The sequence below is a fragment of the Panulirus ornatus genome, chromosome 5 (genome assembly GCF_036320965.1).
Source record: "Panulirus ornatus isolate Po-2019 chromosome 5, ASM3632096v1, whole genome shotgun sequence".
Classification (NCBI taxonomy): Eukaryota; Metazoa; Arthropoda; class Malacostraca; order Decapoda; family Palinuridae; genus Panulirus; species Panulirus ornatus.
The window spans coordinates 13,008,307-13,022,076 of NC_092228.1; the positions used below are offsets into that span (position 1 = coordinate 13,008,307).

Below are 13,770 nucleotides of genomic sequence, written 5' to 3' on the forward strand. Positions count from 1 at the left end.
ACACAGGGAGAACCAGCGAACTCGGGAGCTTCCCTTGCTGCACCCTGAGGTAAACAGCTCGGCCATTCTTCTGGCTCTGGCCTTGAGCCGCGGCCAGACTGACAGTAAACACACACCTGCAGGCGACACGACTTGTCATGTTCAGGGTTAGGGAGGGAGGCAGGCTCTCTCTCTCCCTCCTCCTCCTGGCGCGACAGGCAGGTGGCCCTGGTACTCGGCGAGCCTCCACATACCCAGGAGGAGGAGGAGGGGGAAGGGGGAGGAGGACTTCAGCCTTGTGAATGAGAAGGTGCCGCTAAAGGGGATGTTCCGAGCCCCGGCCGCCTCGCCTCCGACGTGTGTGTGTGTGTGTGTGTGTTTGCCGGCGGAGGCGCGCGGGACTTGCTGCGAAATTTATCGGTGTCTTCCTCTCATGTCTTACAAGAACTGTTGACTCTCTTATTGATTTACTTACCCCTTGATAAAGCTGCATGTGCTGCCCCCGGGTTATTAAAGGTGATGAGGTCAAGGGATACGTCGGGTTTTTCGTGTATATATTTACACAATTCGCGGCGTTGCGTCGGAAGGTTTTGACGTCACGCGCGAGCGGCTAATAGTTTGCCGCGGTGCGCTGTGACGTCATGCACGAGCCACCAATGTCCTGCCGGGGAGAGCGGCCGAGTAACGTCACTGGGTGGCCGTTCGGCTTGGACGTTACGGCCATAAACAGAATATATATGACACTCCTCCAGTAGACTCAATCAAGGAGTTGTTGACCATCAGTTTACCAACAGCCGTTAAGACGGTAATTCACTGAGGGAGAGGGCCGCCATCTTGGCCCTGACGGACGCTGCGCCATTGTTTACCGTAAAACTGTTCCCGCCTCGCAATGTCCTCCCTACGTACGCAGATTAACAGGGAAAGTAAATGCCGAGACGCTGTTGAAAATGTAGTTTTTCCCTTGTATTGAGTGGGAACTTCTACCTTGATTTCCCTCCTAGCCTCCAGTAATGCAAGGTATAGTACTACCATTATAAACATCCATTGGTCAGTCTGGTATACCATAGACCACATGGGAGACGGTGTAGGATGCAGAGTGTGCATTAAGACCGGATCTATCGTAGACTCTGTATCCTCCTCAGCGTCAGCACCCGCAGGAGGATGGGTAGGAGTGCACAATCTAACAGCCGCTCTCGGAGGGGTCAAAAATCAAAATCATTTATACATAAGGAAGCTCCAGACTGGCCTGTGGTTGGGGTGGTAGAAGACTCCGGAAACCATCGTAAGGTCTGTTACGTAATGGATGGTCTATAGGCAGTTACGTAAAGGGTTTAATCTAGAACAGTTACATAAGGGTTAGTTTTTTTTTTATATATATACACCTCACACTTCTTGCGTTTTTATTATTTTTTTCATAGTTATCTTAGCGAGTGTAGTGGGGCTGCTTTCTGTCTGTATTAATGATGTGATAGGCACAGTATTAGGCCATTTTTGTCCTTGAAGACCTTTCTGAAGAGGATGAAGTTAAAACTTAGATAGGATTCATTTGAAAGTTTCTCGCTGGCACACTTCAGATATGTGGAATCTGTGACTCTAATATCGACCTATTTAAGATTCCATTGTCTTTAGAATGACCGTAATTTCCCTATCCCGTATTTGGTTTATAAATGGTTACTTGATATATTGGATCATTGTTTATCAGTATATTTTGGTATCGACTTTATGTAGAAAATAAGGTGAATATTATTAATTACAATCTGATTGGCCTAAGCTATAAAAGAAGGTAGTTGAACAGCATTAATGTGGTATTGAAAAACTGTATTTTTATCAATTGTATTTTCAATTGAGTGAGCTGCACCTGCTGTGGGAAGAGCGCTGGTCGAGGGAGAACTAGAGGGTTGAGGTGGTGACGTGGGGAAGTGAAGAAAAAATTAATGGCTACCTCACGATAGCAACTGACAGTTCAAACAGTGTTGCAGTAGGGAATTGAAAGAGGTGTGGGGGATGTACGAATGTAATTGAAATGGCAAAATGGAAAGCTGAATGGACAGTGAGGAACAGGGGTTAGTAACTTTATTTTTTTTTTTATTATGTATCTGGACCACATAGAGACACCAGCTGTGTCTGTAGACCACTTTCAGAATATATCCAATATTATATCGGGTCTGGTATGACTTATAGAAAAGGTGATACCGATGGTGGAATATATAAGAAATGCAGCGCCTTTTTTTATCGTTCGATAATAATATTGATTTTTATAGATTAATCTTGTCTTGTGGACCACTGGGGAGGTGATCCATGGACCACAGGTATTAATATGATTCATTTTTATCTTGTGGACCACTGGGGCATTGGTCCATGAACCACACGTATTGAGAACTCCTCTTTATAGACTGTGGGTGAGGGAAGAGAGTGAGTACAGAATTTAGTGCTTTCAAACAGCCCTCCTCTGGTGCCCACCATGGCCCGCCACCTCACCCAACACACACACCCCCCCTTTCAGAACGACCACAGTTTGGCCGTGGCTTGCCAGTCAGGTTTTTACTGCCACTTTTACGGTTGAAGTCTTATTTAGAGGTGAGTCAGTGGTGCCCCCACGACGGGTCTGAGGTCGTCCCTAACCCCCCCCCCCCCTCCCTTCCAAGCCCTCACACCTGCCCCCTTCCAAGGAGAAAAGAGGGAAAAAGATTTATTATGGTCACTTTGCGGGGGGGGGGTCTTCTTTTTTGGTAGTGTGTGTGTGTGTGTGTGTGTCTGAGAGAGAGAGAGAGAGAGAGAGAGAGAGAGAGAGAGAGAGAGAGAGAGAGAGAGAGAGAGAGAGACCCGTAGAACATGACCTATAAGTGTGCCATCACCTTTTTTTTATAAATATTTTTTAGTCTTGATATGTTCCTAGGTCGAGTTGACCTTCAGAGGGAAAAATGGTACAGAGATGATTTTAAGAATCTCAGGGGAGGGTTAGCACTCCCGGGAGAATATGCAAGAAGGTGGAGGGTGTATGTGTGTGTGTCTGTATGTATATATTTCAAGAGAGGCTCAGAGGTGTAATTAACTACATAGCCGATAGTCTAAGGGTTCTCTGACTACTCCAGAGGGATTTGACCAGTGCCAACAAATGTAACAGCGGGGTAGCATAGTGGTGTCAGGAAATGCGTGTGAACCATCCAAAAGTTCCTCTCGTATGTTGACTGAGGCTAAAAAGTAGCATGAGCAGCCTTTGGATGACACAGAACTGTGTCTTTGACAGTGAAGTAGGAGATCCTTATCACTGTGTCTACGGCAGTGGCAGCTGGGACAGGCTATGAGAAGAGAAAGGAGGGAAGGTCGGGTGGGGTTGGGGGGGAGGGGGGGGGGGGTTGGTCCTCATGCTGCTGACTCGCTCGTAATGCCTGAGCTCATTAAGTCTTCTGTTTATGTGCTGTGGTGGGTGTGGGAAGTCTTAGTTCTCAAGACGGGACTTGGCTGCCATCCTTAGCCGTGTACCACCAACGGCGAGAGACACCACACACACACACACACACACACACACACACACACACACACACACACACACACACACACACACACATCCCCAGGAGATTCTGAAACATTACGGGAGAACACGAGACACTTGTCTCTGGTGGTGTTGGTGGTAACACAAAGGAACACTTGAGTGGAAGGGAAACACATTTGAGCGGTACACGTCTGCTGCCAGCTAGATGGTCAAGAGGGAAGGACGAGAGGAGCGGTCGGGTGTGGGGTGTGGGTGGGTTGTTTAACGTTTTAGCAATGTCACAGATCATGTAGCCTTGATGAAACAGCAACCATGGTCTTAAGAGCACGTCTGCCAGTAGGTGTGTTGTTGTCTACACTGGCAGCTTCTAATGAAGGTGTCGCGTTCATGCCAGGAATCAACTGGACGTGGTAAGACGGAGAACCAAACCACGTACATCCCTCCTGGGTGGTTTCTCACTGACTTAAAAAGTTCCCCACTGCTGGCTTTTGATCAGTCAGTAAGTCATGCGGTATGGTTATTAAGTCATTGTAAGGTCAGCCGGCATCATTGGCTTTGAGGTCACCGTTCGAAGATAGGAAGCCAAGTCGTGTGTACATTTACACTGCCGTCAGGAAGGATGTCTCTTGCACTAGGGTTGTCATGCACACATGCACTTGGGTTGTCATGCACACATGCACTTGGTTGATGACACAAAGCTTTGCATGTTCGAGCATGGCGAGATGGCTAACTGTCATGCATCTGTGTCTACGCCCCCTTTGTCTGCACACCGACGTAGTTGGTTAGTGTGTGTGTGTGTGTGTGTGCTGTCCTTCTGGCTTGTGTCGTCACGTCGCCACTGTCTTCTCGTCCTAGCTGGGAGGAGCAGTGGTATCCTCCCCCTATGCTTTCCGTACAGGCGCGGTGAAGTGGGGAGGAGGGGGAGGAAAAGGCGTTTATCTTAGGAGAATTGTATCTGGCCCAGCGTAGTAGTCCACTTGAGTGCTGCGTTTCCCGCTGGGGGTTTATTTACTGTTACGTTTTGACTGAGAGAGAGAGAGAGAGAGAGAGAGAGAGAGAGAGAGAGAGAGAGAGAGAGAGAGAGAGAGAGAGAGAGAGAGAGAATGTTGGTCGAGGTGTGGTTTGTCAGGGAGAAATTGTGGAGGTTCTGCCTGTGTCTCTCCACCACCCGCCCCTTTTCCACTCGGGGGCAACTTGTGCCGTTCAGGAGGAGGGTCGGAGGAGGCCATGATTGGGTTACCGGCCGCCCTTCAAGCTGACCTCAGGGTTCCACTCCCCCCTTTCTCCCCCCTTCCTCTTTAATGGGAGTGTTTAAGGGAGGTTAGAGCCTTGACGCCTGGCCATCAGTCACCACCACTCAGGGGTTGAACGTTCGCGCCAAAAGTGATGCGTTTCTTAAAACGCGCTTCTTGCGCGTCCTCCGCTTTCCCTCACAGTCATCCAACGGAGGGTTGACTTGACCCAACCATAGTTGGATAGCTACTGTCGTACTTGTGTACCCAAACAACGACTGCTATAGGTCTTAAAACAGTCGCATTCAACTCTTGTCACGAGAGGGGGTGTGTGTGTGTCTCTTGTAAACAACCCTTCTCCCCGGGATCTCTTAGTACGATCTAGTGTTACGTACTTAAATGTTTAGATGCTCCTGGTGGATGGGTGGAACAGGTTACGATTGTCTTTCGCCTTGTCCACAGTGTTTTTTTTTTTGTCTTGTTTTTTTCTTCCCCTTCCAGATTCTTCTTCCTTATTGTGCCACATTTCTTATTTGCACTTAAAGCCTTGCATGTCGTCTGTCGTATCATTTCTTTCTTTATCGTCTGCTCACTTTGTCTCTTCTCTGCTTGGCTTTTTCTCCATATTCTTTTTAATTCTTTTATATATATATATATATATATATATATATATATATATATATATATATATATATATATATATATATATATATATATTGATATGAGACGCAGTATGGATGATGTATCAGGCCATGTGAACCTTTTGTGTAGCGGCATGTATATACTGTGAGTTTTGTACATCTTATTTTTATAAAGTTAAAAAAAGATAAAAGTACAGATCCCCAACAGAATGAGATGAGAAAGTACTGCTTGCTTACAGTATACCATGTATTAGTGGCACCGAGAGTGCTTAACAGCATTGGTAAGGGATAATCATGATAGCAGTGTTTAAACTTATTTTATGATCTTGGATTCTCCTCAGCAGCGCAAGTGTTTTAACCCCGGGTTTTCTCTCTCTCTCTCCCTGCCACAGCTGCTGCCGTCAGGGTTCTCCATGCCTCACCACAGCTACTACGACCGAATGCCCAACAACAAGGTAAGGCCTGGACCTTTGGCTGGGGGACGCCAAGGGACAAGCGCAGTCCGGAGGCACGAGCGTGAGGTAACGTGTTGTCTGTATGGGTTTGCATCGGGATGGTGGTAGGTGGAGGGGGTTGAGATGAGTGTGTGTGTGTGTGTGTGTGTACGTAGGCATGGGAAGGTATTATGCTGATGCAAGATTTACTCTCATTCATGCCGGGTTTTGTTGGGTGTGGAAATGATGACATTTTGCGAGGGAGAATGTTTTGGGCGAGAGCTGACATTAATCACGAAAGATTAGGTTAAAAAGGTGCTGGGAATGGGGAAGAAGAGGAATAAAAAAGATGATAAGTGTGAGAAAAGGACGAGAAATTAAACCTAGTATTAAGAGAGAGAGAGAAATTTAGATTTTGATGATGAATTTCAGTGTTACATGTTTCCTATCTTGTGCAGAGGCATAGGAAGGAAACTTAATGAGGTACAGAGGACGTAAGAGGGGCAGCAGTGAGGCTGGGGGTGTGTGTACACAGCTCTGCCCAGAACACTTACGAGAGTAGAAGAGCAACACTGGGAGGAATGAGACATAACATATCAGGTAGTGTGATGCATTACGAGGGAAGGTGTCAGACACGCCTGCACTGATCACAGTAAGAGTTGACAGACGTAGGCTACCGACTACAACGTAAAGTGTTGACGAAAATGAGTGTACATATTTTCTTATTGTGATCTTCGATGTGTCTGTTGAAGTGAGAAGTCTCCAGTGAGGTGTGTGTGTGTGTGTGTGTGTGTGTGTGTGTGTGTTAGGAATTAAGTGATTTCCTATGAACTAGTTAGATATAAGGACAAGCCTTTTTTTTTTTTCTCATAGATATACAGCAGTATATCTCTTTTAACCCCATCCAGACGTGTAGTATTTGAAGTACCGTTCTCCAAGGCAGTATATGAATGCCATCGTATTGAGGAATTCTTAGTTATGACTATATTTTCGTATATTCCCTCGAGTGGCAATGCTCGAGGCTATTGTCTTGTGCGTATGCAAACATGGTTTAGCTTTGTGCAAACTGACGTACCTGCTTGATCACTACTGAACCGAGGAGAGGTTCGCCTTGCACGGGCGGGAGGTCAGCTTTCTCACGTTCCCTCCACGTCAACGATTTACTCCGTTGCGACATCGCCCGCCTCCACCTACCCACTCTGAGCATCTGGCACCTCCTCCAGAAAACAGCATCGCATTCTCCTTTCGTTCTGGATGGAAGGAAAGAGAGTGGGAGGGGGCGGGGAGGCAAACGTGGTCCATCCTCGTCTTAATATGATCCCCCTCTTCCCTTCCTCTCCCCCTCTCACCATGGCGTATCTGAACTTCTGGAAAGAAAACCATCATCTCTACACCGTCTGTTCTCTTGGAGACTTGGTTTCTGGGTCTTGGTGGTGATCCCCCCCCCCCGTGCCTGGGGTTTAGGAGAGAGAGAGAGAGAGGGGGGGGTCAGTGTGCTCACTGAAGAAGTTGGCTTTGCCATTCTAATCTTACCGTAGGAAGTGTGCCAGCAGGAGAAGTCGCATTTTACCCGGTCTTCCTCAGCCACGACGGTAAGACACGCAAGGGAGGTTGGTGGCCTGCCCTCTGACCTGAACTCTCTATATAAGGGTCTATATAAGGGTCAGGGTCATAGATATCATGCTCCCTCCGTACACCACAAAGAGCATCATACCCTTACCTTAAGAGAAATATATGGCGTTCGAGTCAGATAAGGTTAGGTGTTATGGACAGTTGCACTGTGAGGTGCGCAACGGATCACCTCGTCTTCAACGGTTTATAACCGCGTCAGGTTATTGACAGCTTGTTACGTATAGCTGTAACAACAACAACCACAACAATATCCAGTTGTTAGAAGAGTTATGAATAAAGCACTTGTCATTCTCCCCATATCATCAGCCATCGCTGTTGTGGTTGTGATCTTGGAGTTTTTCAGTTCGGCATTTATTGACGGCCTTTTGGCTTAGCTCACCACATCCTTCACAGTTCCCGGTAAGAAGTAGCCAAGGAGAGGAATGTCTGCAGACCGTGGTTTTGCCGCGGCCACGGGCCATCCTGCCCTGGTCTGTGGTCTTGGGAAGTGTCTATCAAGGGAGCCACACACTACGAAGAGTTTACTCCTCGCCATTGAAGATGTTTGGGGGGAAGTCTTGGAAAAGTGGTGGATGAACAAGCCGATCGAGGATCTCCCGGTACTTGTTGAGAGTTCGCTTTTTACGTATTTCCCGAAGGAGAAAGGGCCAGACTACGCGTTCCTGTATGAGGCCACATCACACAATAACCTCTCTAATGCTACGCTCGATTGTACGGGCCATTGTGGGGTCTTCGGAGGGTTTTATGAACCCCCAGATCCCGACATTGTGTCCGTTCATCATCCCAGAAACGTGGAAGGCTTTACCCCAGGCAGAGGAGGACACAACAATACAGTAGGGAGAAACTAGCATAATTTTTTTTTTTCCCAGACTCTTCGGGATGTCCATGGCAAAAAAAAAAAAGAAAATAAAATCGTTTGGCCTGTCTCCGTGCTTCAGTGCCTGCGCGAGCCGCGCAGAGTTTATGCGCATAAACACTGTGACGAGCTCCCGAGAGACCGTCGTGTCCCGTTTGATTTGGACGGCGTCGGAGCGCCTTCCAGAAAAACTCCGGGTCTTATAACGGTGCGCCTGCAAGCCTGTGTCTCACGAGGGACGCTTGCCGCAGGTGTGGAACTTAGGTTGCCATTCATGAATACCGGGACGAGACGGGGTCACAGTGGGATGTGGTCCCACTGAACGTCGACACACGCTAAAAACCTCATCCTGTGATGTTTACTTCACACTGTTGCCCAAGGCCACACTACTCAGGGGGGGGAAAAAAAGTATAATTTAGCTTGATTTATCGCTTAAAACAGCTTTGTTGTCCTTGAGAGAGAGAGAGAGAGAGAGAGAGAGAGAGAGTTTTATTAGTAAACAGTTGTTCAGGTCTTTCTGTCACTGACTATTGGCAAGTTTCCATCTTCAAAACCTTCGATCAATCACCCTGTTGTTCTCATGGTAATAGCCACACCTGCCATGTAAAGTCCCACGGTAATGCCCACACGTCATGTTATTTCTATAACGCTTGCTGTTTTACGCCCATGATATTCCATAGGGAATCTGGGCTCCCATTATAACGCCCACAGAAAAAAAAAAAGTGAAATGTGTTCTTGGCCTCTACACATGCACTGCTCTGTGTGTGTGTGTGTGTGTATGTGCGTAATGCACGTGTAAGCAGCGCTTGTCATGTGAACTCCATGGTATGTTATATGGACCCAAAAGTTTATTTCAATCGGATCTCTCTCTCTCTCTCTCTCTCTCTCTCTCTCTCTCTCTCTCTCTCTCTCTCTCTCTCTCTCTCTCTCTCTCTCTCTCTCTCTCTCTCTCACTCAATCTGTTTACCTGTTCTATCTATACCTCTCATATTCAAGATCTATTGAATGAGACTTGGCTATTGGTCTGGGCATTATCTTTTAAAACCCCACGTCTTTGAATAACACACCACTCCCCAAATTGTACATAAAAGTAGGCGCAAACCGTAAATGACACGGTAGTCCCAGATTGTAAATAACGTAGCCCCAAATTGTACATAAAAAAGACCCAAACTGTAAAAGACACGGTAGACCCCAATTGTACATGAAGATAGACCCAAACTGTAAGTGACACGGTAGTCCCACACTGTAAATAGCATAGCAGTTCCAAAATTGTACCTAAAAGTAGACCCATATTGTAAATGACATTGTAGTCCCAAGTTGTGAACAACACAGCAGCCCCAATCAACGTTTTGTACATACATTTTGAATCTCAGGTGTATGTGCCTTCAGAACATAAATCTCAAGTCACCAAAGACACTTTTCTCTTCCATTTTGCGTGGTGTAGACCAGCAGTGTGTCATTGTGGTGCGCATCATAGGTACGGTGAGGATGCAGGGGTAGGTCGTGGACGTGAGGAGTGCTGATGGCTAGCAGGACCGGGACGTTGAGCCAGCCAGTGTCGTGTGTGACTCCAACGGTAGATCTGCCATTAGTTTCCGTACTGCGCAGTTACCATTAGCTAGGTGGCTGAGCAGGAGCTCTCCGCAACATTAAGATAGGTTTTTCCTCCTTTAGTGAGCGTGTTGGAGGGGTGTGTGCTTCTCGTGCAATATAGCAACCAGACCCCAGTATAAGAAAGCCATATAAGGGTGGGCAGGGCAGTATAACAGGTGATCACGGTGCACAGCACAGTTTAGGGTATTCCCTTTCTACCACATGTATATTACGCATGCATCGCAACGTATCAACACACTCGCATGCGCATTCACACTCGCGTGCGCACGTATACGCCTATAACTTATTTGAAATGTTTTCAGTTACAGTAATGATGCTAGAAAAAAAAAATACATGTAGTGTTGACTTGTGTAGAAGAATATTATTCATGTAAATGAGAGACAGATCAAGACGATAAAACTCTTCGGACGTTGTTATTCGCATTTCAGTAACTTTGGTTAAAGACTGACATTGTAGGGGTAATATATTTTCATTTAACATAAAGGCAACGAAATGGACTCTTATCTGGCATTTTTATAGGCTAAGGGTTTGAATGTATGTCTTTATAATTTTATCATTTAGTGTAACTAAGTAATCAACATTTCATTTCAGGTCATTGTCTTGAATGAGCCAGCTTTATAGTTAAGTCAATTATTCCTTTTTATTGATATGTCAGTATGTCATTTCTTCATCGTGCCCATTTTCTTTGATGGTTGTTGCCGACCCATTTTCTGTGATGGTGCTGAGCAGTTCCTGAATATGCGTCTGTCGCGGATGCTGCGCAAGGGCAAGCCAGTGTGTCTTGGGGCTGCTGAACTCTCCCCGCTTCAACGACTGCAGAAACACTTATTCCAAAAGAATGTAATAGAGCTGAGCCGTGAATTTCTTGGTACCACCACAGTCGCAGTCAAATAAAGCATCCCTATAATTTAATGGTCAGACGTTGTTTGGCGCGAGTAGCGTGCTAAACGACTCGCCCCCGTTGTTAAAGTCACCAGTAGATAACGACAGCCCAGGACTGGGACGTGTCATAATTACACTGTCGGCAGTCATTCCATGATGTCTTGGCGATGGTGTATGTTTGGAAGACTTTGAAGCTTCTACTGCAATGGTATAAATAAAAGTAAATGTAGGGGGCACTATAAGAAATACCTTCACGTGTATGTAAAGCACACTGGGGAACCATGTAGTTAGTAAGAGAGGTGTAGAGCCCCAAGAAGTATGAATTGTCACATTGTTTTATTTTTTCCCCCATTGAAGATTGATGTAAGGGTTATCACTATCAGGTAAAAGCGAGTCAAACAGTTGTATGAACCAACAGAACTTGTGGGAACCTCAACTAACCCCAATTTGAGACTGAGAATTACCGTATTATCTAGTATCATAAACGAAATATACCAGAAGCATTGTCGTTGGCTCCCATATTGGTTGCATGCAGTTGTAGAAAACAGACATGGGTTGTAGACTTCCCAACAACTGAATTCAAATGATAGCATTCATTTTTTTTTTTATTATTTATTCAGTTAACATTGAAAATATCTTTGATTTAGGTTGCTAGTGGAAAATAGGTTTTCTTGATTTCCAGAGGTGTTTCTCCTTTTACCCACACTTTCCAGATGGTCATTTCTTCCCCCATCATTATTATCTTATAATTGTAAGATGAATTGTCAAGCTTCAGATCACATTTCACGAATTTTAATTACTTCGGCCAAGAATAAGTTATTTCTTTGATGCCCCCACACAGGAACTTTGATGGAACTTTATACTAAAAATAGAATTGATTGAGTTTAAGCAATCATGGCCAAATTATTGTTAGAAAACATACAAAGGACGTCCCGGGCCTGTGGCTGCAGATGTGTCACCTGTCTGTCTAACTTGTCCTGGGCTTAGTTGGCTGTGCTGATCAGTCACTTGTTCTAGAAAAGTTCTAGAGCGTACTTGTAACACCTAGTGTGCTAGAGGCCCCGTAGAGCACCTAGTCTCCACAAACCATAAGGTGCGCCCTCAGCCCCTTTGCCTCACGTTGTTAGTGTAAGCTGGATCTCCTCTGTTATTGTTTATTTTTCATGTTTCTTAGCTGTGAACCTTAGTGTTTGCTTTGTTAAAGAGGTAGTAATTTTATGTTTTTCATTAACAACCTTAGATTTTTTCATTTTTTTAGACCAGGTATTTTTGGCAACAAGTCTAATGATAGAACTTCGTCATTACGTTATTAGACATGGAAGATATATATCTAGAATATTGTGTTGAGGATTGTATAGGAACGTATCAAGATGATTTGGATAGGAGGCAGATGCTGTAGATAAAGTAGATTTCCTTTTAAATTCTTAAGGAAAACACCAGACCAACCATCTGGTTGGGTCGCTCATGGGGTTTTACACCACTGGGATCTTTTTTGCGTCTCCTCTTAGTCCACCATGAAAATTGTTATATGGTTTTATGAAATCCATCATCAGCAACCCAACTGTTGATTATAGTCATAGCAGCCAGCCCAGAAAGGTTCAGCAAAACAATAGTCATAATAATGGTGAAGTGTGCCTCAGTCTAAGTGGTGGGTCATTGACCCTATTCACCATCTAAGGTTGTGTGGCTGAAGAGTCAGGTCATAGTGCAGTGTGGTCAGGAAGCTATTTTCTTTAGTATTGTCAGCTGCAGGCTAAGTTTAGGCATAGTGTCATGTAGATGCTGAGAGAGAGAGGAGACCTCAAACCCAGGCTCACCATACCTCATGTCAGTGACGAGTATCATGTTGCACAAATTAGTTCTGTCACTTAGCACTCTGTCATCTCAAATTAGTCTTCAGTAGAGACAACGGTTGGTATTGTACTTGAAAATCAAAACATTTATTTTTTCCTTATTTAAAGACTGATCATCTTTAGATTTTCATCTTCTGACTCTTTAACCCATTTATTTCTCTGTAGTGTCTTCACGTTTACTGTAACTATATTGCTTGTGGTGTGTACTTAGATAGTGTTTGTCACACACCTGACACATGTAGAACAAGATAATGCACTAACTCTTGGAAAAGGTTAATGCTGTAGTGTAAGATTTAATATTGAAATATTTATCAGATAACTTTGTTATTGGGCAAGAATCATCAGCATAAAACTAGCATTGGATGCATTAAGAACAGTTGTATTTAGTGCTCAAATTTGAAATTGAAAAAACAGACTCCAAAATCATTAAAAAGTCAGTAGCCATGAAATGATAGATCCTGATGAATTTGATCTCATTTTTGTATATACTCAGATTATAGGAATGATAAAAGAGAAAGATAATGTATCCATGCTAGTATGCATAATGATAATGGCCTGCCAAGTTTTGATCCCACACTTTTCCTGTTCTACATTCTTGTATGAAAGTCGCTTGAGATAATAGGCTGGCTTTCTTTATATGATGAACTCTTTTTGTATATGTTGTTACAGCAAATTTATTAGCAAAAATAGCGAGTATAGGCACATCATACATCAGTGAACACAAGCACGGTGTGTAAGACTGGTATAGGAGGCATGGCATAATACTCGTTGACTTAGTCATGGGTTCACTGTTGCAGTGCTAACTGGTTTTTTCCTCTATTAGTCTTCTACATTGTTATGCTTTCAATTCTTGCATTTTCAAGCCAGAGCTTATTGGCAATCACTCACTCTGAAATCCTTTGAATTCAAGTACAATAATGACAGCCAATCATAGGAGTATATCTGATATAGGAAGGCCAGACATTTCTTATATCATAAAAAACAGATATTCTAGATAATTTTAGGCTCATCACTGTCTTGCTGAATGCTGCCTATGTTAATGCCCATAGCTGTTGAATTCAGCTTTCTTTTTATGCTTTGTGAAGTATATTATAGATAAAGAATGGTAATCCTGTTCTTATCTTTGTCTCTCCTATGGATTACAGGAGGTAGCA

General features: G+C 44.6%; 1 protein-coding gene across 1 annotated transcript in view; it reads left to right on the plus strand.

The window, feature by feature from the left end:
* The window catches only part of LOC139748573 (endothelin-converting enzyme 2-like), a 665,699-nt gene that overhangs the window by 601,951 nt on the left and 49,978 nt on the right, over window positions 1-13,770 (plus strand). The window contains exon 5 of the mRNA XM_071661616.1: window positions 5,738-5,800. Coding sequence (XP_071517717.1) covers window positions 5,738-5,800 — 63 coding nt within the window. The remainder of the gene's footprint in view (window positions 1-5,737; window positions 5,801-13,770) is intronic.